This window comes from Oncorhynchus clarkii, chromosome 3 (genome assembly GCF_045791955.1).
Source record: "Oncorhynchus clarkii lewisi isolate Uvic-CL-2024 chromosome 3, UVic_Ocla_1.0, whole genome shotgun sequence".
Classification (NCBI taxonomy): Eukaryota; Metazoa; Chordata; class Actinopteri; order Salmoniformes; family Salmonidae; genus Oncorhynchus; species Oncorhynchus clarkii.
The window spans coordinates 44,127,482-44,152,247 of NC_092149.1; the positions used below are offsets into that span (position 1 = coordinate 44,127,482).

At 41.0% G+C, this 24,766-nt stretch overlaps 1 protein-coding gene across 1 annotated transcript in view; it reads left to right on the forward strand.

The window, feature by feature from the left end:
* The window catches only part of LOC139405986 (SLAIN motif-containing protein 1-like), a 35,674-nt gene extending 11,654 nt beyond the window's left edge, over positions 1-24,020 (forward strand). Inside the window, exons 2-9 of the mRNA XM_071148444.1 lie at positions 1,451-1,587; positions 11,121-11,261; positions 17,378-17,464; positions 17,955-18,110; positions 21,990-22,337; positions 22,647-22,829; positions 23,125-23,440; positions 23,906-24,020. Coding sequence (XP_071004545.1) covers positions 1,451-1,587; positions 11,121-11,261; positions 17,378-17,464; positions 17,955-18,110; positions 21,990-22,337; positions 22,647-22,829; positions 23,125-23,440; positions 23,906-23,981 — 1,444 coding nt within the window. The 3' untranslated portion in view covers positions 23,982-24,020. The remainder of the gene's footprint in view (positions 1-1,450; positions 1,588-11,120; positions 11,262-17,377; positions 17,465-17,954; positions 18,111-21,989; positions 22,338-22,646; positions 22,830-23,124; positions 23,441-23,905) is intronic.
* Positions 24,021-24,766: the final 746 nt, after the last annotated feature.

Here is a 24,766-nt window from a genome sequence, read left to right on the forward strand (position 1 = left end):
ATTAAACCAAAATACACACAGGTGAAACTAATAAGACAAAACCAACAGACAAACGAAAAAGGGATCGGTAGCGGCTAGTAGGACGGTGACGACGACCGCCGAGCACCGCCCGAACAGGCAGGGGAGCCAACTTCGGCGGAAGTCGTGACACTGTCTTAGTGAGATATGCATGGCAGAGGCTCAATCAAGCTAGTCGTCTTGACTACTTTCTCATGTCATTCTCGCTGGCACCCAAAAAATGTTAAGTGTTGATAGTGGACAGAATGCGGTCGGACCATCAAATAATTGGCATATACATTACTCTTACATAATTTCCATGTGGGCGAGGATATTGGACATGTAATCAAAGCTTATTGGATGATAACTTGTTTTTAACTAGGACAAAATTAATTTATAACATACTTTTTCCGACATAACAGATCAGATCCCCTTATTTTTATTTATCATTTATTAAATGGCAAGTCAATTAAGAACAAATTCTTATTTACAATGATAGCCTACCCCGGGCCAAACCCTAACCCGGACGACGCTGGGCCAATTGTGTGCCGCCCTATGGGACTCCCAATCACGGCGGGTTGTGATACAGCTTGGAATCAAACCAGGGTCTGTAGTGACGCCTCTAGCACTGAATTGCAGTGGCTTAGACCGCTGCGCAACTCAGGGACACTTTTAAATGTGCCTTTAGAAGCCTTGCAATTCAATACTTATCTCTAAAACAAAAGCAATTCAGGTCAAAAGAGTCCATATTAACAAAGGAAATAGAAGGACTAATAGTAAAAAAACAGTACCATAGAGGCACAGAATAAGTTAGAGGAAAAACAAAAAGGAATATCCCATTTGACCTGTTTGCTTATGAACTTGCCTACACCTAGCGACCTGTTTTTTATTTAATTATATGAACAAAAAATATTATATTTAATTTGTAACGGCAAGCCAGACAACATTAAACACTGCCTATTTATATAATGAATTCGTAGGGCAGAAATGATTAAATATTAAAGCATTAGACTTCAGTCATACAAAAGTTATACTTAAATCTGAACTGGTTCTTGAGCAGATTAGTAAAAATGTCTCACCCCATGTTCAATAATGACCTTTTCCCCTTTATTCAGATTACAGTCTCTCACAGCCTTCGGTTATTTGAAAATGGACCTTTAATACTTTTAGGCGTGCTCTTTATCCCACTGGTTTTATCGACACCCACAACCTTTCAAGATATTAAAATGCCTATATTTCTATGCAGAAAAGATATCAGAAAATCTCACTTACCAGGTCGAAGTGGATATGAATACACAAACACTTTCTGCATTGAACACATACCCAGTTACAGAACAGTGTTGTGGTTGTTGTATTAATTGCATCGACGTCTCCTCTCACAGCCCTGGGCTGTCTTCTCTATTTTGCTCCATTTTGACAACACACATGATTCATTCATCATCCTCTGTTCCAGGCTGTATGTGTGTCCTAAGGCCAGGCTACGGGGCGAGTGTTTCCTTAGTCCCCTCCAGTGGAGCAGGCAGGTGCTGGACCACCCAGGCCCTGAAGTGGAGGTGGCCAAGAGGTCCCTGTGCCACAGACTGGAGCAAGGTAGCATACCTGAGACTGCCTTTTATCTGTCTGATTGCACAATACACTTGTCTCACTCCTCTTTACCTGTCTGCACACATGCACATCTGTCTCACGGCTGTTTGATCTGTGATTACCTCAAGAAAGAGAGGATAGATAGATTTAATGTATTATTAAAACATGTACATACAGCAGGGACAGGGATATCAGAGACTTACAGGGCCTTCAGAAATAATGAATACCCCTATTTATTTATTTATTATATTTCTCACCCATCTACACACAATTCCCCATAATGACAACGTGAAAACATGATTTTAGACATTTTTGTTAATTTATTGAAAATGAAATACTGAAATATCTGATTTAAATATGTTTTTACACCCCTGAGTCAAAACTTTGCAGAAGCACCTTTGGCAGCGATTACGGCTGTGAATCTTTCTGGGTACGTCTCTAAGAGCTTTCCACATCTGGATTGTGCAACATTTGCCAATAAAACGTTTAAAAATTATTCAAGCTCTGACAAGTTGGTTGTTGATCATTGCTCGACAACCATTTTCAGGTCTTGTCATAGATTGTCAAGTAGATTTAAGTCAAAACTGTAACTCGGCCAAACATTCACTATATTCTAGGTTAGCTACTCCAGTGTAGATTTGGCCTTTTAGGTTATTGTCCTGCTGAAAGGTGCCAGGGTGTGTATGAAGGCGAAGTCAGGTGCAGGAGAGCAGAGTATGATTAAATAAAGCGCACTTTATTATAGTTCCAAACCGGGAGCACAACAAAACAAACACGCTCAAAAAACGTAACAATAAAGTAAAGCGCTTAACGAACATCACTTGACATGAAAACAATTACACACAAGACATGATGGGAAAAAGTAGTTTGAATGGGATATTGAAAACCAGGTGTGTATGAAGACAAGACAAATGGATATATGAAAAATGGAGCGGCGATGGCTAGAAAGCCGGTGACATCGATCACCGAACGCTGTCCTAACAAGGAGAGGAGCCGACTTCGGCGGAAGTCGTGACAAAAGGTGAATTTATCTTCCAGTGTCCGGTAGAAAGTAGACTGAACCATGTTTTCCTCTACGATTTTTGCCTGTGCTTAGCTCGTTTCCATTAATTTTTTTATCCTGAAAAACTCACCAGTTCTTAACTATTACAAGCATACCTATAACATGATGCAGCCACCACTATGCTTATGGAGAGTGGTACTCAGTAATGTAATGTGTTATTGGATTTGCCACAAACATAACACTTTGTATAAAAACAAGTTAATTGCTTTGCTACATTTTTTGCAGTATTACTTTAGTGCCTTGTTGCATGTCTTTGAATATTTTTATTCTGTGCAACTTCCTTCTTTTCACTCTGTCAATTAGGTTAGTGTTGTGGAGTTGTTGACCCATCCTCAGTTTTCTCCTATCACAGCCATTAGACTGTAACTGTTTTAAAGTCACCATTGGCCTCATGAGTGGCTTCCTTCCTCTCCGGCAACTGAGTTAGGAAGGACTTCTGTATCTTTGTAGTGACTGGGCTTTATTTATTTATTTCACCTTGTCACGATCGTCATAAGAAGCAGACCAAAGTGCAGCGTGGTGGGAATGCATCATTTAATAGATGACAACAAACACAAAGTAAACTGTACAAAAACAATAAACAAATAACGACCGTGAAGCTATCATAAGAACTGTGCTGACACAAGCAACTAACATAGACAATCACCCACAAACAAACAGTGAAACCCAGGCTACCTAAGTATGATTCTCAATCAGAGACAACTAATGACACCTGCCTCTGATTGAGAACCATACTAGGCCGAAACATAGAAATCCCCAAATCATAGAAAAACAAACATAGACTGCCCACCCCAACTCACGCCCTGACCATACTAAATAACGACAAAACAAAGGAAATAAGGGTCAGAACGTGACACACCTTTGTTTAAATCAAATCAAATTTATTTATATAGCCCTTCTTACATCAGCTGATATCTCAAAGTGCTGTACAGAAACCCAGCCTAAAACCCCAAACAGCAAGCAATGCAGGTGTAGAAGCACGGTGGCTAGGAAAAACTCCCTAGAAAGGCCAAAACCTAGGAAGAAACCTAGAGAGGAACCAAGCTATGAGGGGTGGCCAGTCCTCTTCTGGCTTTGCCGGGTGGAGATTATAACAGAACATGGCCAAGTAGTCCTGAGGCATGGTCCTAGGGCTCAGGTCCTCCGAGAGAAAGAAAGAAAGAAAGAGAGAATTAGAGAGAGCATACTTAAATTCACACAGGACACCGGATAAGACAGGAGAAGTACTCCATATATAACAAACTGACCCTAGCCCCCCGACACAAACTACTGCAGCATAAATACTGGAGGCTGAGACAGGAGGGGTCAGGAGACACTGTGGCCCCATCAGATGATACCCCCGGACAGGGCCAAACAGGAAGGATATAACCCCACCCACTTTGCCAAAGCACAGCCCCCACAACACTAGAAGGATATCTTCAACCACCAACTTACCATCCTGAGACAAGGCCGAGTATAGCCCACAAAGATTTCCGCCACGGCACAGCCCAAGGGGGGGGGGGGGGCGCCAACCCAGACAGGAAGATCACGTCAGTGACTCAACCCACTCATGTTTCATGCTGTCCCTCCTAGAGAAAGCCCTGGCTCCAGCTGTTTGCTTAGAAATTCTAGGGACAATTAGGAGGCCTGCGTCTTGTGACCGTAGCGTACGTGTAGGTATGTACGGCAGGACCGAATCAGAAAGATAGGTAGGAGCAATCCCATGTAATGCTTTGTAGGTTGAAATCAGCCCTTGCCTTAACAGGAAGCCAGTGTAGGGAGGCTAGCACTGGAGTAATATGATCAAATTTGTTGGTTCTAGTCAGGATTCTAGCAGCCGTATTTAGCACTAACTGAAGTTTATTTAGTTCTTTATCCGGGTAGCCGGAAAGTAGAGCATTGCAGTAGTCTAACCTAGAAGTAACAAAAGCATGGATTAATTTTTTTGCATCATCTTTGGACAGAAAGTTTCTGATTTCTGTAATGTTACGTAGATGGAAAAAAGCTGTCCTTGAAACAGTCTTGATATGTTCGTCAAAAGAGAGATCAGGGTCCAGAGTAACGCTGAGATCCTTCACAGTTTTATTTGAGACGACTGTACAACCATCAAGATTAATTGTCAGATTCAACAGAAGATCTCTTTGTTTCTTGGGACCTAGAACAAGCATCTCTGTTTTGTCCGAGTTTAAAAGTAGAACGTTTGCAGCCATCCACTTCCTTATGTCTGAAACACAGGCTTCTAGCGAGGGCAATTTTGGGGCTTCACCATGTTTTATTGAAATATACAGCTGTGTGTCATCTGCATAGCAGTGAAAGTTAACATTATGTTTTCGAATGACATCCCCAAGAGGTAAAATATATAGCGAAAACAATAGTGGTCCTAAAACAGAACCTTGAGGAACACCGAAATTTACAGTTGATTTGTCAGAGGACAAACTGATATCTTTCCGACAGATAAGATCTAAACCAGGCCAGAACTTGTCCTTCTAGACCAGTTTGGGTTTCCAATCTCGCCAAAAGAATGTTGTGATCGATGGTATCAAAAGCAGCACTAAGGTCTAGGAGCACGAGGACAGATGCAGAGCCTCGGTCTGACGCCATTAAAAGGTAATTTACCACCTTCACAAGTGCAGTCTAAGTGCTATGATGGTGTCTAAAACCAGGCTGAAGCATTTCGTAGACATTGTTTGTCTTCAGGAAGGCAGTGAGTTGCTGCGCAACAGCTTTTTCAACAGTTTTTGAGAGGAATGGAAGATTCGATATAGGCGATAGTTTTGTATATTTTCTGGGTCAAGGTTTGGCTTTTTCAAGAGAGGCTTTATTACTGCCACTTTAAGTGAGTTTGGTACACATCCGGTGGATAGAGATACGTTTATTATGTTCAACATAGGAGGGCCAAGCACAGGAAGCAGCTCTTTCAGTTGTTTAGTTGGAATAGGGTCCAGTATGCAGCTTGAAGGTTTAGAGGCCATGATTATTTTCATCATTGTGTCAAGAGATATAGTACTAAAACACTTGAGTGTCTCAGTACTAAAACACACAGTCCGTAATTTGCTTTCTAATGATCCTTATCTTTTCCTCAAAGAAGTTCATGAATTTATTACTGCTGAAGTGAAAGCCATCCTCACCTGGGGAATGCTGCTTTTTAGTTAGCTTTGCGACAGTATCAAAAAGACATTTTGGATTGTTCTTATTTTCCTCAATTAAGTTGGAAAAATAGGATGATCCAGCAGCAGTGAGGGCTCTTCGATATTGCACGGTACTGTCTTCCAAGCTAGTCGGAAGACTTACAGTTTTGTGTGGCGTAATTTCCGTTCCAATTTTCTGGAAGCTTGCTTCAGAGCTTGGGTATTTCTGTATACCAGGGAGCTAGTTTCTTATGACAAATGTTTTTAGGTTTTAGGGGTGCAACTGCATCTAGGGTATTGGTTAAAGGTTAAATTGGTTAAATTGAGTTCCTTAGTTAGGTGGTTAAAACCTTTTTGGGATAGGGGGCAGCATTTTCACTTTTGGATGAATAGCGTGCCCAGAGTGAACTGCCTCCGACTCTGTCCCAGATGCTAAGATATGCATATTATTATTAGTATTGGATAGAAAACACTCTGAAGTTTCTAAAACTGTTTGAATGATGTCTGAGTATAACAGAACTCATATGGCAGGCGAAAACCTGAGAAAAATCCAACCAGAAAGTGGGATATCTGAGGTTTGTAGTTTTTCAAAGCTTGGCCTACTGAAAACACAGTGTCTATGGAGTCAAGTTGCACTTCCTATGGCTTCCACTAGATGTCAACCGTCTTTAGAAACTGGTTTGAGGATTCTACTATAAAGGAGGGGCTCATGAGACCTGTTTGAGTCAGTGGTCTGGCAAAGTGTCTCAGGCTCGTGACTCGCGCTCCCGACAGAGTTACCTCTTGTTCCAGTGCTTTTCTTCAGACAAAGGAATTCTCCGGTTTTATGTTAAAAACATCCTAAAGATTGATTCCATACATCATTTGACTTGTTACTACGACCTGTAACGGAACTTTTCGAGTTTTTGTCTGGACGAAGTGCTCGCGCCTCATGAAGATGGATTACATGGCTGAACACGCTAACAACAAGTGGCTATTTGGACATAAATGATGGACTTTATGGAACAAATCAGTCATTTATTGTCGAACTGGGATTCCTGGGAGTGCCTTCTGATGAAGATCATCAAAGGTAAGTGAATATTTATAGTGTTATTTCTAACTTCTGTTGACTCCAAAATGGCGGATATTTCTCTGGCTGGATTGGGCTCTGAGCGCCGTTCTCAGATTATGCCTTTTCCGTAAAGTTTTTTTGAAATCTGACACAGCGGTTGCATTAAGGAGAAGTCTCTTTAATTCTGTGAATAACAGTTGTAACTTTTATCAATGTTTATTATGAGTATTTCTTCAAAATCACCGGATGTTTTGGAATCAAAACATTACTGCACGTAAGGTGCCGATGTAAACTGAGATTTTTGGATATAAATATGCACATTATCGTACAAAACATACATGTCTTGCGTAACATGATGTCCTATGAGTGTCATCTGATGAAGATCATCAAAGGCTAGTGATTTATTTTATCTATATTTCTGCTTTTTGTGACTCCTATCTTTGGCTGGAAATATGGCTGTGTTTTTTTAACTTGGCTATGACCTAACATAATCATATTTTGTGCTTTCGCTGTAACGCATTTTTGAAATCAGACACGATGGGTAGATTAACACGATGTTTATCTTTCATTTGCTGTATTGGACTTGTTAATGTGGGAAAGTTATATATTTCAAAAAAAAAATTGAATTTAGCACTCTGAATTTTGCACGCAGCGGAATGTTGTCGAGGGGTTCTGCTAGCAGAACGCTTGCGCTTGTCACGCCCTGGCCTTATTATTTTGTGTTTTCTTTATTATTTTGGTCAGACCAGGGTGTGACATGGGTATTTATGTGGTGTGTTTTGTCTAGTTTTTTTTGTAGGTTATGGGATTGTGGTTAGTGAAGTAGTCTAGGTAAGTCTATGGTTGCCAAGAGTGGTTCTCAATCAGAGGCAGGTGTTTATCGTTGTCTCTGATTGGAAACCATATTTAGGCTGCCATATTCTTTGAGTATTTTGTGGGTGATTGTTCCTGTTTCTGTGTTTGTTGCACCAGATAGGGCATATGTTTCGGTTTTTCACCTTTCTTGTTTTGTATATTGTTCGTATTTTTCATATTTTATTAAAGATGTTTATGAATAACCACGCTGCATTTTGGTCCTCCTCTCTTTCAACAGAAGAAAACCGTAACAGCGCTAGAAAGGTTATATCAATGTTCGCATGGTATTTCACAGTAAACTTTTATTTTGGATCAATGGTTGTATGGTGAAAGATGTCTCCAAACCAAATGAATGCACAATAAAACGATTTTGTGTATTAGACTTGCTGCATTACAAGTGTTAACAGTTTGGAGTTTATTACTAAGAATTTTGAAAATTCAACACATACTTGTGAAAATAGCACCAAAGCGATTGAAAAATACTTAAATCTACCTGCTACTGAAACAGAGTAGTTCACTAATACTGCATCAGACAGCACATGTGCTTTGCTACAGTGTGTGTAGTTTAATCTTGTTATTCTGAAGATTGTTTGGGATCAATACATTCTGTATCAGTTAGTTGGTGTGGCTCTGTCCAGTCACCTCTGCAGTGTGTCTCCAAAGGGATGTGTATGTATGTTCAAAGTCCTTCTCTCTGCTTTCAAAGGATGGATTCAGGAAAGGTTGGCTCTCTGTCTGTACGTCATGAATACAGCTTTGTTCCTCTGGTCTCAGTTAACTGTTGTTCATATAGGTAGCTGTGAGTTGTTAGACTTCAGTTCAGCTTTTGACATTGTCGATCATAGTCTGCTGCTGAAAAAAATCTATGTTATGGCTTTATATCCTCTGCTATATCGTGAATTGAGAATTACCTGTCTAACCAAACACAGAGGGTGTTCTTTATTGGAAGCCACTCCAACATAGACCAGGTAGGGCATACCCCAGAGCAGCTGCTTAGGCCCCTTTTTTTCACTAATGACCTGCCACTGGCACTGAGAGTAAAGTATTTTTGTCCATGTATGCTGATGACTCAACATTATACACATCAGCTACCACAGCAAGTGTAATCACTGCACCACTTAACAAAGAGTTACAGTCAGTTTTAGAATGGGTGGCAAGAAATAAGCTAAATATTTAAAAAACAAAAAACATTGCATGAGGTAGTTGAGGAGACTAAACTGCTAGGTGTAACCCTGGATTGTAAACTGTCATGGTCAGAACATATTGATGCAACGGTAGTTAAAATGGCAGAGAGATCTGTCTATAATAAAGCCTTACTCTGCTTTATTGACATCGCTATCAACAAAACAAGTCCTACAGGCCCTAATTTTATCGCACCTGGACAACTGCCCAGTCATATGGTCAAGTTCCACAAAGAGTGACATAGGCAAATTACAGTCGGCCCAGACCAGAGCAGCACGGCTGGGCCTTCAGTGTACACGAAGAGCTAACATAAATAACATGCATGTCAATCTCTCCTGGATCAAAGTAGAGCAGAGATTGATTGCATCACTACTAATGTTGAAAGCAAGGAGCTGTCTGTTCAATCAACTAGCACACAGCTCAGACACCCATGCATACCCCACAAGACATTCCACCAGGTGTCTCTTCACAGTCCCCAAGTCCAGAACAGAACTCTGGGAAACGCACAGTACTACATAGTGCCATGACTAAATGGAACTCTATTCCACATCAAGTAACACAAGTGAGTAGTAAAATCTGATTTTAAAAACGGATAACGCGGGCTGTGAAAAGACACGCACATGCATACGCAACACACACTCACACACGCACGCTACACACACGTACATTGTAATTTTGTAACATTGTTGTATTGTGGTATTATACATTTTGTATTGTAGATATGTAGTTGTAGAGTAGTGGTGTAATAATGTGTTGTGTGAAAAAAATATTTGCCTTAATCTGGTTTGGACCCCAAGAAGACAAAAGCGAATTGCTAATTTTACCCAGTAGTGGTAAGGCTAATTTTGTGTGAAGTACGCTAAATGCTAATGCACTGCTCTCTCTCTCCCTGTCAGGTGCCTTGCTGCCTACCAATAACTGGGGTTGCGTAGGAAATGGCACCCTATGCCCTATACAGTCTACTTCATTATGCTCAAAAACAGTGTACTATATAGGGAAAAGGGTGTCATTTCAAACGCGGCTGGGAATAAACTCAGTTTGCTGTATGTGCACACAGAGCCTCCACACATTTTCATATCTATTATTCACTATGTGTTCCAGCCAGTACACTAGGGATGTTGAAGGGAGCACACTTCGTTTTTATGCTATGGATTTTACATGGTTCAATCCCTAATTATTCCCCCTAAATATCCATGAACCAACAAGCTGCAGCTGCAAAGCTCATCTGGTTGTTAAAGCCCTCCCTGTCCAAGCAGAGATTTTACACAATAGTTTTTACAATCTGAAATAGTGTTTTTCAATCACTTTAGCACAATTTTCAGATATTTTCAAATCTCTTTGTACAAAACTCAAAACCGATAACACTTGTATGTTCATAATCTTTGATTGAGCTTTCATTGGAGTTGAACAACACTTTATGTGAAATACAGTACCTTGACAACATTTTGTTTAGCCACCAATGCATCAGATAATGATAGACTCACCGTTTACTTTAACATTTAAATCAATAGTAAAAAATGTAATATATAATTTTTTAAAACTGTAATTTTTTAAGTGAAGAGGAATAGTAGATGGAAAATATAATTTTCCATACAGTATTTGGCTATAACTAGATTATTTTAAAATGTTTTATTAAATATGTCAGTCTTAGAGTTCCACTATCCTCACACAGTACATTCATAGAATAAACAATCATAAATGGTGTATTGTGTGGGTATTGTAAAGCAGTAGATTACAGAAAAAAACATATTTTTGAAGCACAGTGGTACCCTATGCAACATTGTACAAAATGTTACTGTATCACTTCTCTCTACTTGACAAAATGTATCAGTTTTATGTTTTGATGAGTAGAATATTATACAATCCAGGTTTTTCAGATGTGCATTTGCACACTGTAATTCCAAATAGTTGCACATAGAGTGACTATATCCACTTTGTCCTATGGAACATAAAGGTTGATAATGTAATATTTACAGCCACATCCATGTATGATTTGACCTCCCAACATAAATTGATGTCAATTGATGCATTTATGATGTAAAAATATATAATAATAAAAACTAGACACTTTAAGATTAAAACATGTCAAAAGTATTATGAATACGCATTTTGCAGAATACTTGAAAAGGGTGATTTGGTGCAGTGAACAAGTGACTTTGTGAATTGGTTTGTTGTGCTCAGTCAATTGAAAATGTGCTCAGATTGTATGTGTGTGTGTGTTCTTATTTGTCAGTCTAAGTATTTCAATCTAACCTCCCCCTCCATGTGCTCTTCTCCCCAGGCAAGTGGAGGAGAAGCATCAGCAACTCGGGTCTGGTGTCCTCTGTCCGTCCTTACAGCTCCATCACAGAGTGGATCTCTCCCCTCAGCTGCCCCATCCTGCCTTACACTAAACCTGCTGTGCTAACCACAGAGTCCACAGGTAACATATCCTGCACTGCATGGCCAGCACTATCAAAGCCTACAACATGAACTGACACACTTAATTTTCTCACCACTATCCAACCAGAATAGACAGAGTGGTGAACATTTGATTGATCGTTTGTCCATAAATGTGTCTTTTATTTATCTCATGTAGTTCTAATTTCCTTATTCACACCTTACAGTAAGTCACTCACTTGTGCATGACTCACTCACTCACTCACTCACTCACTCATGGTGTGAACTCACACTGCTAAAATGCTCGACCACTGCTACTCCCCCTTCCAGGATGCCTACAAGGCCCTTCCCCTCTCTCCCTTTGGCAAATCAGCTCATAACTACATTTTGCTCCTCCCTTCCTATAGGAAGAAACTCAAACAGGGTGTCATGTGTGCTCCCTCTCCGTCCTCTAGGCCACCAGTCTGCTCATCATGGCCCACACCTGTCACCATCTTAAGCTTAATTGCGCATTATGACACTCACCTGAACTCCATTACCTCCTTGATTACCTGCCCTATATTTGTCACTCCAGTCATCGTTGTATGTGTATCTGTATCTGTATCATGTCGGTGCACTGTTTGTTTCATTTATTAATTAAATGTTTTCACTCCCTGAACTTGCTTCCCGACTTGCAGCATACACCATTACATAGGAAGTACCCATGCTAAGGTCTATTCAACATGTTCTGGGTAGCCTCTGAAAATAACATTGATGTATACACAGACACGGTGACTGAGTTCATCAAGAAGTGTATAGGGGATGAGTTCCCACTGGGACTGTTAAAACCTATCCAAACCAGAAACCGTGGGTAGATGGTTGCATTCGAACAAAACTGAAAGCGCGAACCACCGCATTTAACCATGGCAAGGTGACTGGGAATATGGTTGAATACAAACAGTGTAGTTATTCCCTCCGTAAGGAGATCAAACAGGGAAAACGTCAGTACAGAGATAAAATGGAGTCGCAATTCAACAGCTCAGACAAAAGACTATCTGGCATGGTCTACAGACAATCAGGGATTACAAAGGGAGAACCAGCCACGTCGCGGACTCCAACGTCTTGCTCCCGGACAAGCTAAACACCTTCGCCAGCTTTGAGGATAACACAGTGCCACGGATGCGGATCTCTCCCAAGGACTGTGGGCTCTTGTTCTCCGTGGCCAACGTGAGTAAGACTTTTAAGCGTGTTAACCCTAGCAAGCCTGCAGGCCTAGACGGCATCGCTAGCTGCGTACTCAGAGCATGCGCAGACAAGCTTGCTGGAGTGTTTACGGACATATTCAACCTCTCGTTATCCCAGTCTGCAGTCCCCACTTGCTTCAAGATGTCCACCATTGTTCCTGTTCCCAAGAAAGCAAAGGTATCTGAACTAAATTACTATTGCCCTGTAGCACTCACTTCTGTTATCATGGAGTGCTTTGAGAGGCTAGTTAAGGATCATATCACCTTTCCTGACACCCTAGACCCACTTCAATATGCATAACGCCCAATAGATCCACAAACGATGCAATCGCCATCGCACTGCTCTATCCCATCTGGACAAGAGGAATCGCTATGTAAGAATGCTATTCATTGACTATAGCTCAGCCTTCAACACCATAGTACCCTCCAAGCTCGTCATTAAGGTTGGGACCCTGGGTCTGAACCCCGCCCTGTGCAACTGGGCCCTGGGCTGCCACCAGGTGTTGAAAGTAGGAAAAAACACCCCCACTTCACTGATCCTCAACACAGGGGCCCACAAGGTTGTGTGTTCAGCCCCCTCTTGTTCACCCATGACTGCGTTGCTACGCACGCCTCCAATTCAATCATAAAGTTTGCAGACGACACAACAGTAGTAGGCCTAATTACCAACAATGACCAGGCAGCCTACAGGGAGGAGGTGAAGGCCCTGGAGGAGTGGTGCCAGGAAAATAACCTCTCCCTCAACGTCATCAAAATGAAGGAGCTGTATTGGACTTCAGGAAACACAGTGGAGAAGGTGAAAAGCTTCAGTTCCTCGGCATACACATCACGGACAATCTGAAAGGGTCCCCCCACACAGAAAGAGTGGTGTAGAAGGCGCAACAGCACCTTTTCAATCTCAGGAGGCTGAAGAAATTTGTCTTGGCCCATTAGACCCTCACAAATTTTTACAGATGCATAATTGGGAGCATCTTGTCAGGCAGTATAACGGCCTGGTACGGCAACTGCACCGCCAGGGAAGGCCAAAAAGACTGAGACTGAAAAACAGCTTCTATCTCAAGGCCATCAGACTGTTAAATAGCCATCACTAGCTGGATACCACCCGGTTACTCAACCCTGCACCTTAGAGGCTGCTGCCCTATATACCCAGACATGGAATCACTGGTCACTTTAAAAATGGAACACTAGTCACTTTAATAATGCTGAATACTGCTTTACTCATTTCATATGTATTGGAGCAATGGCTTCTTCCTTGCTGAGCAGTATAGGACCGTTTTACTGTGGATATAGATACTTTTGTACCTGTTTTCTCCAGCATCTTCACAAGGTCATTTGCTGTTGTTCTGGGATTGATTTGCACTTTTCACACCATTTTCGGCACTTTGTCTCTCTAGGAGACAGAACGCGTCTCCTTACTGAGCGGTATGACGACTGCGTGGTCCCATGGTGTTTATACTTGCGTACTATTGTTTGTACAGATGAACGTGGTACCTTCTGGCATTTGGAAATTGCTCCCAAGGGTGAACCAGACTTGTGGAGGTCTACAATGAGGTCTTGGCTGATTTTCTTTTGATTTTCCCATGATGTCAAGCAAAGAGGCACTGAGGCACTGGTAGGCCTTGACATACATCCACAGGTACACCTCCAATTGACTCAAATTATGTCAATTAGCCTTTCAGAAGCTTTTAAAGCCATGACATCATTTTCTGGAATTGTCCAAGCTGTTTAAAGGCACAGTCAACTTAGTGTATGTAAACTCTGACCCACTGGAATTGTGATACAGTGAATTATAAGTGAAATAATCTGTCTATAATACCTGTCTGTAAACAAAGTAGTTGTCTTAACCGACTTGCCAAAACTATAGTTTGTGAAGTGGTTGAAAAACAAGTTTTAATGACTCCAACCTAAGTGTATGTAAACTTCCAACTTCAACTGTATGTGTTTGTGACCAATATAATTTCATTTGATTTGAAGTCAAGGTAAGCTTTTGGTTTTACACATTTTTTGACACCGGGGCCTGCCGGTGTAAGAGCTAAAGTTCTTACTCATTGTACACTATAACGTTACAGCATGAATGTAGCGGGTTTACTAACGTGTTCTATTAGCTATGTTGAGTATAATATTACTTTAGCTAATATGGTGACAACGATGTGGGCTGGGTGTAGCGGTATTGATATGGTTTGGCTTGGAAAGTTTTTTTTTGCCTGGTCACATACAGTTGATGTGTTGTTCATTGAAGTCCACAAGTGAAGGGAAAAGGTGAGAGGAGGAGTGCGCATAGATGTGAGAAGGAATACAACGTGGCTGCTATGAAAGTGAACTGTGTTAAATTGAATGAAACAGAATGAAACAGGGTTACATTTGTCCAATAGAATCTCTCGTTTGAAACTGTCGGACTAATGATTACACCCTAGATCAGCTAGATGCATGGAAGAGTGTGCAAGGCTGTATTGAATGTGTCACTGTCTGTCGCCTCAAATTTTCCCTTGACCTGTGTGCACCTACGTTGGAAACTTTCATTCATAGGTCTAGGTTGTAGCAATCTCATGATGGGTATAGGGAAATTTTGAGTATCATGTAGCCTGAACATATCGCTGTTACATTGAACTGGGTGAATGGAATATGCTGTAATAGAAATAAGGCCATGCTCATGAAGGAAAAAATGATCTGTTGTATGTGTAAGAAATTCAGTGACCGCATATGACTCTAGGACTGTTAATCATACATATTTCATTTTACAAGTCTGGGACTTATCATAAAATAATTTCAAGTATATTAAACTTATGATTTACAAATTATGATCCCTGGCTTGAACCCTTCAGAATGTATTCACACCCCTCAACATTTTTCACATTTTGTTATGTTACAGAGTTGATTTAATTGTCATTTTTTGTTAACGATTTACACAAAATACTCTGTAATGTCAAAGTTTTTTATTAATGGAAAATGAAACGCTAATATAGTTTGATTAGATAAGTATTCAACCCTGTGAGTCAATATGTTAAAATCAGCAGCTATTACAGCTGTGAGTCTTTCTGGGTAAGTCACTAAGAGCTTTGCACACCTGGATTGTAAAATATTTGCCCATTAATCTTTTAAAAATGATTCAGCTCAGTCAAGTTGGTTGTTGATCATTGCTAGACACCTTTTTCAAGGCTTTCCATAGATTTTCAAGCCGATTTAAGTCAAAACTGTAACTAGGGCACTCAGGAACTTTCTATAACATCTTGGTAAGCAACTCCAGTGTATATTGGGCCTTGTGCTTTAGGTAATTGTCCTGCTGAAAGGTGAATTTGTTTCATGATTAGTGGTACTCACTGATGTGTTGTCTGTTGGAAACATACATTTTCTTCTTGTTAGGTGCCTCATAAGAAGAGGTAGGTGCAGGAGTCAGGAGCAGGAGAGCAAGGAAGTCCTAGTGGCACAGTCGTTTATTATAAAGTCCCAACACAACAACAACAGGTGGGGAAACACACCCCAATGAAGTCGCCACACATAGGGAAAAATCATGAAACACATGGAGGAGAAACCTCTACTCCTAATACAATACCAACAATACAACGACTGTGAGAAAAAAAACCTGTGGCGCAAAACACGCACCCCTAACAGAGCAAACACAGCAAATAATCCCGCACAAAGACTATCAGGCAGCGGAGGTTAATAAACCCACCGAAATTAACTAATAGGACACAGGTGTACACAAAACAGACAGACACAAACGAAAAGGAAAAATGGATCGGTGGCAGCTAGTAGGTCGGCGACGACGACCGCCGAGCACCGCCCGAACAGGGAGAGGAGCCACCTTCGGTGGAAGTCGTGACACTTCTAGGATTTTGCCTGTGCTTAGCTCTATTCCTTTTATATTTAAAAACTCCCTAATCCTTGCCGATGACTAGTATACCCATAACATGATGTAGCCACCACCATGCTTCAAAATATGAAGAGTGGAACTCAGTGATGTGTTTTGTTTGATTTGCCCCAAACATAACATAACAAAAAGTTAATTTCTTTGGCAGTTTTTTTGCAGTATTATTTTTATTCTGTACTGGCGTCCTTCTTTTCACTATTTCATTTATGTTAGTAGTGTTGAGTAACTACAATATTGTTGATCCATCCTCATTTATGTCCTATCACAGTAATTAAACTCTAACTGTTTTAAAATCACCATTGGCCTCATGGTGGAATCCCTGAGCGGTTTCCTTCCTCTCTGGCAACTGAGTTAGGAAGGCTGCCTGTGTCTTTGTAGTGACTGTGTGTATTGATACACAATTCAAAGTGTAATTAATAACTGCACCATGCTCAATGGGATATTCAATGTCCGTGTTTGTTTTGTTTTTCCCGTCTACCAGTAGGTGCCCTTTGTGAATCATTGGAAAACTGAGGGACCTTACAGATAATTGTATGTGTTGGGTACAGAGATGGGGAAGTCATTTAAAAATCAAGTCAAACACTATTATTGCACAGAGTAAGTACATGCAACTTGTGACTTGTTAAGCATATTTTTACTCCTGAACTTATTTAGACTTGCCAAAACAAAGGGGTTGAATACTTATTGACTCAAACCATTTCAACTTTTCATTTTTTATTAATTTGTAAACACTTTGTCATTATGGGATATTGTGTGTAGATCAGTGATACAAAATCTCAATTTAATAAATGTTTTATTTAGGCTATAACACAACAAAATGTGGAAAAAGTCAAGGGTGTGAATACTTTCCGAAGGCATTTTTGAGAGGGTTAGATTGCTGTCAGCAAAATAGTAATAGTTCCACCTTGACCTTTGATGCTGGCTAGGTATACTTTTTTTCTTTCAATACTTTCAAATCTATGTAATGTGCCTAAGGACTACGGGCTAGGGGTTGATTTGGGATAGTGTCAAGGCTTTCTATGACCCTCCCTCTCTATTTTGAACCCATTTCCTCTTTCTTTTTTCCAGCTCCTTTTTCTGCATCCTGCCATCCCTTGCTCCAGCAGCAGACTCTCCCAGGGAGGGGCTCCTGCAGCCTTAGCTCGGTTTACCACAGTAAGACTCATCACTGTTATGAAGCATGATGTACCATTGCTGAGTTAAAAGAGGTGAAGACCCATAATTCCATGAGTGATCATGTTGTCCTTGAAAGTAATAACACACTGAAATATGTTAATTCACCAACAGTACTGCAGCATCCTCACTCCACAGCAATATCAAATATATCACACTATTCCAAAAATATTTGTATTCACCTCATATTTTTATTCACATCTTCTTGCACTGAACTATTGTGTTCAGTACACTACAGAAAAAGGAAAGGAGCTGAAGTGGATTCATATATTAGCTTTAACAACACATTACTTTACCATACATTACCATCTGAAGCTGTGGAAGACCATCATCCAACCACCAGAACCCTATATCTGTTTCTTTGTTTTTTATAGCATCTTTGAGATACTCATTTGAATGAAAAGCACTATTTAAAATAAATATATTATTATTAATTACCGGACATTAGCATACATTACCGTGTCCTCTGTAGTTGCAGGTGTGAGTCGGCAGCATGCTGCGGTCAGCCCCCAGTCTTCCATGGATAGTGAGGTGGGCACTTCAGAGCTGGAGGATGGCACTATATCTATGGGCTATAAACTACAGGACATGACAGACGTACAGGTCATGGCTCGACTGCAGGAGGAGAGTGAGTAGATTACACTCTACTGCTTTTGTAATGATAAATATCTTTATCAGTTGGGAATTGTACAAGGAGAAATGAACAATAAACTCAATAACATTTTGTTTTGGATACACCTTATAAACACGCTAGATGATGTGGAAAGAACATAATGTAGCTGTATATGCTAACAATATGTTTGGTTCATTGTTCTACCATGAAGCATAAATGTGACCGACCGGCTTGATTTGGTCTTATGTAGCAACATTTTTAATTGTTTTTTTACATGGGATAAAAGTAGAAACTCAGAGCTAGAAAATTGTATATCATACACTACAGTTGAGGAACAATGGGAAAGTAATTCTGCTTTGAAAGTTGATACATTTGCAACCCCACTTTTGAAAATATGACCCTTGAATGTTTTGGTACACCTACTGGAGAGCTCTTCTTTGGCTATACCCATTCAGCATCATTCACACCCTAAGCCCCACCCATCTCTTTAAGAATTCACATGTGAGGCCATGTGCTATACAGAGAGAATATGGTAGTGTATGTTTGTATACAGTTGTTGCATCACAAGCATTCTATTGTCGTCCGACATCAAACTTGTCGTTGTCATTATGAAAAAGTATAAACACAAAAACGACAGGCTGCATGACATCAGCAGCCTGGTTAAAAATGAATTTAGTGTATGTCAATCTAGCATACCATGCAACTAAAATCAACTTTCTAAACAATGTTCTAGCTTTTTAGCTAGCTAACGTTAAGTTAGCTGGCTAGCCAGTTCCAATAATGACCATATAATAAATAGTGTATTTGGAAAGTATTCAGACCCTTTTACTTTTTTTCTTATCAATCTACACACAATACCCCATAATGACAAAGTAAAAGCTGTTGTTTAGAAACTTTTGCTAGTGTATTAAAAATAAAAAACTGATATCATAATTACACAAATCTTCAGACTTTACTCAGTACTTTGTTGAAGCAGCTTTGGCAGCGATTACAGCCTTGAGTCTTCTTGGGTATGACGCTACAAGCTTGGCACACCTGTATTTTGGGAGTTTCTTCCATTTTTTTTCTGCAGATCCTCTCAAGCTCTGTCAGGATGGATGGGGAACGTCGCGGCACAGCTTTTTTCAGGTCTCTCCAGAGATGTTTGATCGGGCAGAGGACATTCAGAGACTTGTCCCGAAGCAACTCCTGCATTGTCTTGGCTGTGTGTTTAAGGTCATTGTCCTGTTGGAAGGTGAACCTTTGCCCCAGTCTGAAGTCCTGAGCGCTCTAGAGCAGGTTTTCTTCAAGGATCTCTCTGTACTTTGCTCTGTTCATCTTTCCCTCAAGCTTGACTAGTCTCCCAGTTCCTGCCGCTGTAAAACATACCCACAGCACGATGCTGCCAACACCATGCTTCAACGTAGGGATGGTGTCAGGTTTCCTCCAGACGTGACACTTGGCATTCAGGCCAAAGAGTTCAATCTTGGTTTCATCAGACCAGAGAATCTTGTTTCTATTAATTGAATGATTAGAATATTCCACCCTGAAACCATATAATTGTATGGAATTGATTATATTGTATAAAATTATAATCAAAAAATGTGTAGTTCTAGTCAGAATTAGGGTAAAACAATATAGCTAATGTTTATGTCTTTGTAGTGTCTTAAAAACAGACTGTCTGAGCAGGATTCGGTGCTGACCTTGGCTGGGGGCCACTGAGAGTACTTCCCAGGGTCTCCCTATCTTGAGGGAGGACGGGGAGTGATTCCCACGGCCACCCCTAATCTTTGCCAGCTGGGTAGTGGGATAGTATGTGCGTAGGATATCTACTGTTTTTGTGGAAGTATGTGCTCAGCTATAAAATGGATGTCCTTCTATTCTTGACTTTAGAACGTTCTCTGAATAAACTGTGCTAACCTTTTGCATAAGCTGAGTCTTTGACTAATTAATATTATACCCATGGTCTTACAAACCACGGGGATTTGTCAGAGCTATTGATTGTTAGTTATTATCATTGGGATTTAAATTCTCATGACAGTTTCACATGGTCTGAGAGTCATTTATGTGCCTTTTGGCAAACTCCAAGCGGGCAATCATGTGCCTTTTACTGAGGAGTGACTTCCGTCTGGCCACTCTACCATAAAGGCCTGATTGGCGGAGTGCTGCAGAGATGGTTGTCCTTCTGGAAGGTTCTCTCATCTCCACAGAGGAACTCTGGAGCTCTTTCCGGGTGACCATCGGTTTCTTGGTGACCTCCCTGACCAAGGCCCTTCTCCCCCGATTGCTCAGTTTAAGTGGGCGGCCAGCTCTAGGAAGAGTCTTGGTGATTTCAAACTTCAATTTAAGAATGATAGAGGCCACTGGGTTCTTGGGGACCTTCATTGCTGCAGAATGTTTTTTGTACCTCGACACAATCGTGTCCTGGAGCTCTAAGGACAATTCCTTTGACCTCATGGCTTGGTTTTTACTCTGACATGCACTGTTGACCGTATGACCTTATATAGACAGGTGTGTGCCTTTCCAAATCATGTCCAATCAATTGAATTTACCACAGTGTAGACTCCAATCAAGTTGTAGAAACATCTCAAGGATGATCAATGGAAACAGGATGCACCTGAGCTCAATTTCTAGTCTCATAGCAAACGGTCTGAATACTTATGTAAATAAATTGTGGAATAAAATAAACAAATTGTGGAAAAAGTCAAGCAGTCTGAATACTTCCCGAAATGCACTGTAGCTGACAGCGTCTTAACTTTAGCTAATTTGTATTAATTATTACAGGAAAATAAACTCACAACAAGGTCATTATTTACAAGTTAATGGTGAGCTAATTACAAAAAATTGCTTAAGGTTGTGAGTGTGATGAGATAAAAGCAAGGCATCCTACCAGAGAATTTTAGAATTTGGACACTGTCTCATTGGCCTAAGTCAGGGGTCTCCAACCATGTTCCTGGAGAGCTACCATCCAGTAGGTTTTCGCTCCAACCCCAGTTGTAACTAACCTGGTTCAGCTTATCAACCTGGTAATTATTAGAATCAGGTGTGCTAGGTAGGTTGGAGTGAAAACCTACAGGACGGTAGCTCTTCAGGAAGAGGGTTGGAGAGCCCTGGCCTAACGTTATATCCTAATTTGATTTTGGTGCAGGTCATGTTGTTCTTCACATTACAGTCTATGGTAAACACACACTATATCAACTAAAATTAATGTTTATTTGTCACATGCACAGGATACAGAATGTGTAAGCGGTACAGCGAAATGGTTACTTGCATAGTGAAGTCTTTTGTTTAGACATGTAGCTAGATAAACAATTAACCATAATCCCAAATCTTAAAATTACTACCCTGCATGAATATATAGGTAGCGAAAGCTAACCAACAAGATTCAATGTAAACTAGCTAGCTAACATTAGGCTATAACTAGCAATGCAACTGGATCGGCGTTGCAAATAATATTACTACACAGAGTAATCCGGAGACAGGCGTTCTCTTTTTGACTCTCTCTGCATATTTGCCTTAGCTATCATACACTGCTTCCAACGGGCATTCCACTGATTTCAAATCTCGCTTTGCCAGAAAGTATATCGTTCAAAAAGAGCTGCGTTAGAAAGGATTACCTACACATACTGACCAGCTCATGTTATAGACAGAAGCGTGCTACATGGCAGACCAATCCGAACTCATCTCTCGGCATGTCCGGCTAATCCATTATCTCAGTGAATCGTGGCTAGAGGGAAGGTTCCTATCGTTTTCCGTGGCTAAATCATCTAGGCTCATCATTTAACAATTGTATTCATATTTACAGATGGCATACATGTTTGTTATCAAGGAACATGAAAGTGAAAATAAAGAAAACCCTTGAATGAGTAGGTGTGTCCAAACTTTTGGGTGGTACTGTATATCTCCCTTCACCAGGCCTGCGTCAGGAGTACGCCACTGCGTCTTCTTCAACCACGGCCAGCCGTCGCAGCTCCAGCTTCTCACTCCGGTGCAGCGAGATGGACCTGGATGAGGAAGAGGAGGATGAGGAGGGCTACAACCAGCTCCCTCCGCCCCAGCCTCGGCTGCTCCGGACTGGGTCCATGCAGTGGGGCAGCCTGTCTCACTCACACACCTTCTCCAGTATCTCCAGTATCAGGGAGTGCAGCAGACGCAGCACCTCCACCCCTCAGTACTCCCTCAGTGGGTTGTCCCAGTACCAGCAGCAATTCTCCGGACCCTCCAGACTCATCGTGGACACATATGGATACAGGTCCAGCACAGGTCAGTCTAGAGCTGGGGTGTTCCATCCTAGTAGACCCACAGGGTATGCAGGCTTTTGTTCTGGCCCAATGCTAACACATCTAATTCAAATGATCAGCTGATCATCAGGCCTTGAGTGGTTGAATTGTGTTGGTACTGAGCTGGAATTAAAGCCTGTATACCCTGTTGATCTCCAGGACCAGGACTGAAGAACACTGGCCTAAACGCAGAGTAATACGTTTCATGCATGTCTTCCCGGTTTGATTGCAATGGATTTTAACTTCCCTCTTTTGACTGTGGACATTTGATTGTGTCTCCATGGTTACGTAGACAAGCTGCGGAGAAGCATGCCCAACCTGATCCGAGCTCCCAGCATGCATTGCGATCCCAGTGTTGTTCCAAGCCTGGTGTCTCCTGTCAATCACTCATCTGGCCCCTCCTCCCTGCCAGTAACCATGCGGAACAGCCAAAGCTTCGACTCGTCCAATGGGCTCGCACGACTTCAGTCCTCCAGTAAGATCCCTCCCATTTTGGTTTACCATCAGTTGTGTCAGTACAGGAATCCTGCACACTGTCTTGCCCTTTATTTTGATTTATTGTTTTCCTCCTCCTCTTACAGAGTTTTTATTTTTTTGATACGTGTTATGTATAAAATATGTTGATTCTTTACACAATGACTTAACAGAAAAGGAACCAGTATCACCTGTTTATTTAAGCCTATTTAATTTAAGTTCATTGCACCCCACATTCTTGGGTTAGAATAGTTTGATGACTGACTAACCCCTCTTTCCTTTTCCTCTGCCTTCAGTTCCCTCCACCGCCCAGCTCAGCCAGCGATTCCAGAGTGTGGGAAACTTCCACACAACCCCCAGACACCCTGTCAAGGCCACAGCCTATGTCAGCCCCACGGTCCAACAGGGTCCCTTCTCCTCCTCCAACACCCTCTCTACCTCTGCCATTCTTCACAACATCCCCAGCAGTGCACCCAAGGCCCTCAAAGTCACCATCCCCAGTGGTGTCCCCCAGCCCTCCTCCATCCCTCGAAGTGCTTTACCACGACCCGCCTCTTTCACAGGGACTGGTGGCACCCCCCGCCTCAGCAAGATTGCCCAGCCCACACACAGGTAAATAGGGTCATTCGGACTAAGGGGGAAAAGATGCCTGTCTATTATACTTTCAAAATTAACATTAGCGTGCTATAAAAAATAATATGATTATAGATTATCTACTGTATGTTATCCATGATATTATATAATTTTACATTTAGCTGATTATTGTAGCCTCAAGAATGTGGGTACTTTATCGAGGGTCATGTTAAATAGAAAAGTATGAGAGGAAAAGCAGTATTTCTATAAAATGTTGTTGTTGTTACACTTTATATGAAGGGTTCCTACATAAGAACTTCATAACCAATACAAAACACGTTCATTAGCAGTGCAACATATCCTCATACGATTGGGTCTAAATGTATAACTCAACTCTCCCATTTCATCCTGAGTGATTTATCTTTGAATCTCTCTCTATATAAATATATCTCCCTCCCTCCCTATCTCTCACTCTTTCTCTCGACCCCTCTCACTTTCTTGCAGTCTATTGACCCCCCCAAAGAGCCTGGCTGCGCTAAGCGCCCTGAGAGACGGCAGTTGGAAGGATGGCTGCTACTGAACCCGGGATGTTGTATAACACCTCATCATTCATTGGGTTACTGTAAGATCTCTATGTTCTGAACCAAGGCCTGAGGCCATGGATCATTCATATGGGCCATATGAGTCGCAGCTTGAAGGGATACAGTGCATTTACAAAGTATTCACACCCCTTGACCTTCTCCACATTTTGTTGTGTTACAGCCTGAATTTAAAATGGATTAACATTTGATTTATTTTGTCACTGGCCCATAATGTCAAAGTGGAAATATGTTTTAACATTTATTTTTTTACAAATAAATTAAAAATGAAAAGCTGAAATGTCTGAAGCCAATAACTATTCAACCCTTTGTTATGGCAAGACTAAATACATTTGGAAGTAAAACATGTTTAACAAGTCACATGGACTCCCTCTCTCTGCAATAATATTGTTTAACATTATTTTTGAATGACTACCTCATCTCTGTACCCCACACATTCAATAATCTGTAAGGTCCCTCAGTCAATCAATGGTGACTTTAAAAGAGTTACTGAGTTAAATGGCTGTGATAGGAGAAAACTGAGGATGGATAGTCACTCCACAATACTAACCTAATTGACAGAGCAAAAAGAAGGAAGCATGTACAGAATTAAAACAATTCCAAAACATCCTGTTTGCAACAAAGCACAAAAGTAATACTGCAAAAAATGTGGCAAAGCAATTAACTTTTAGTCCTGAATACAAGGTGTTATGTTTGGGGCATATCCAATACAACACATTACTGAGTACCACTCTCCATATTTTCAAGCATAGTGGTACCTGCATCA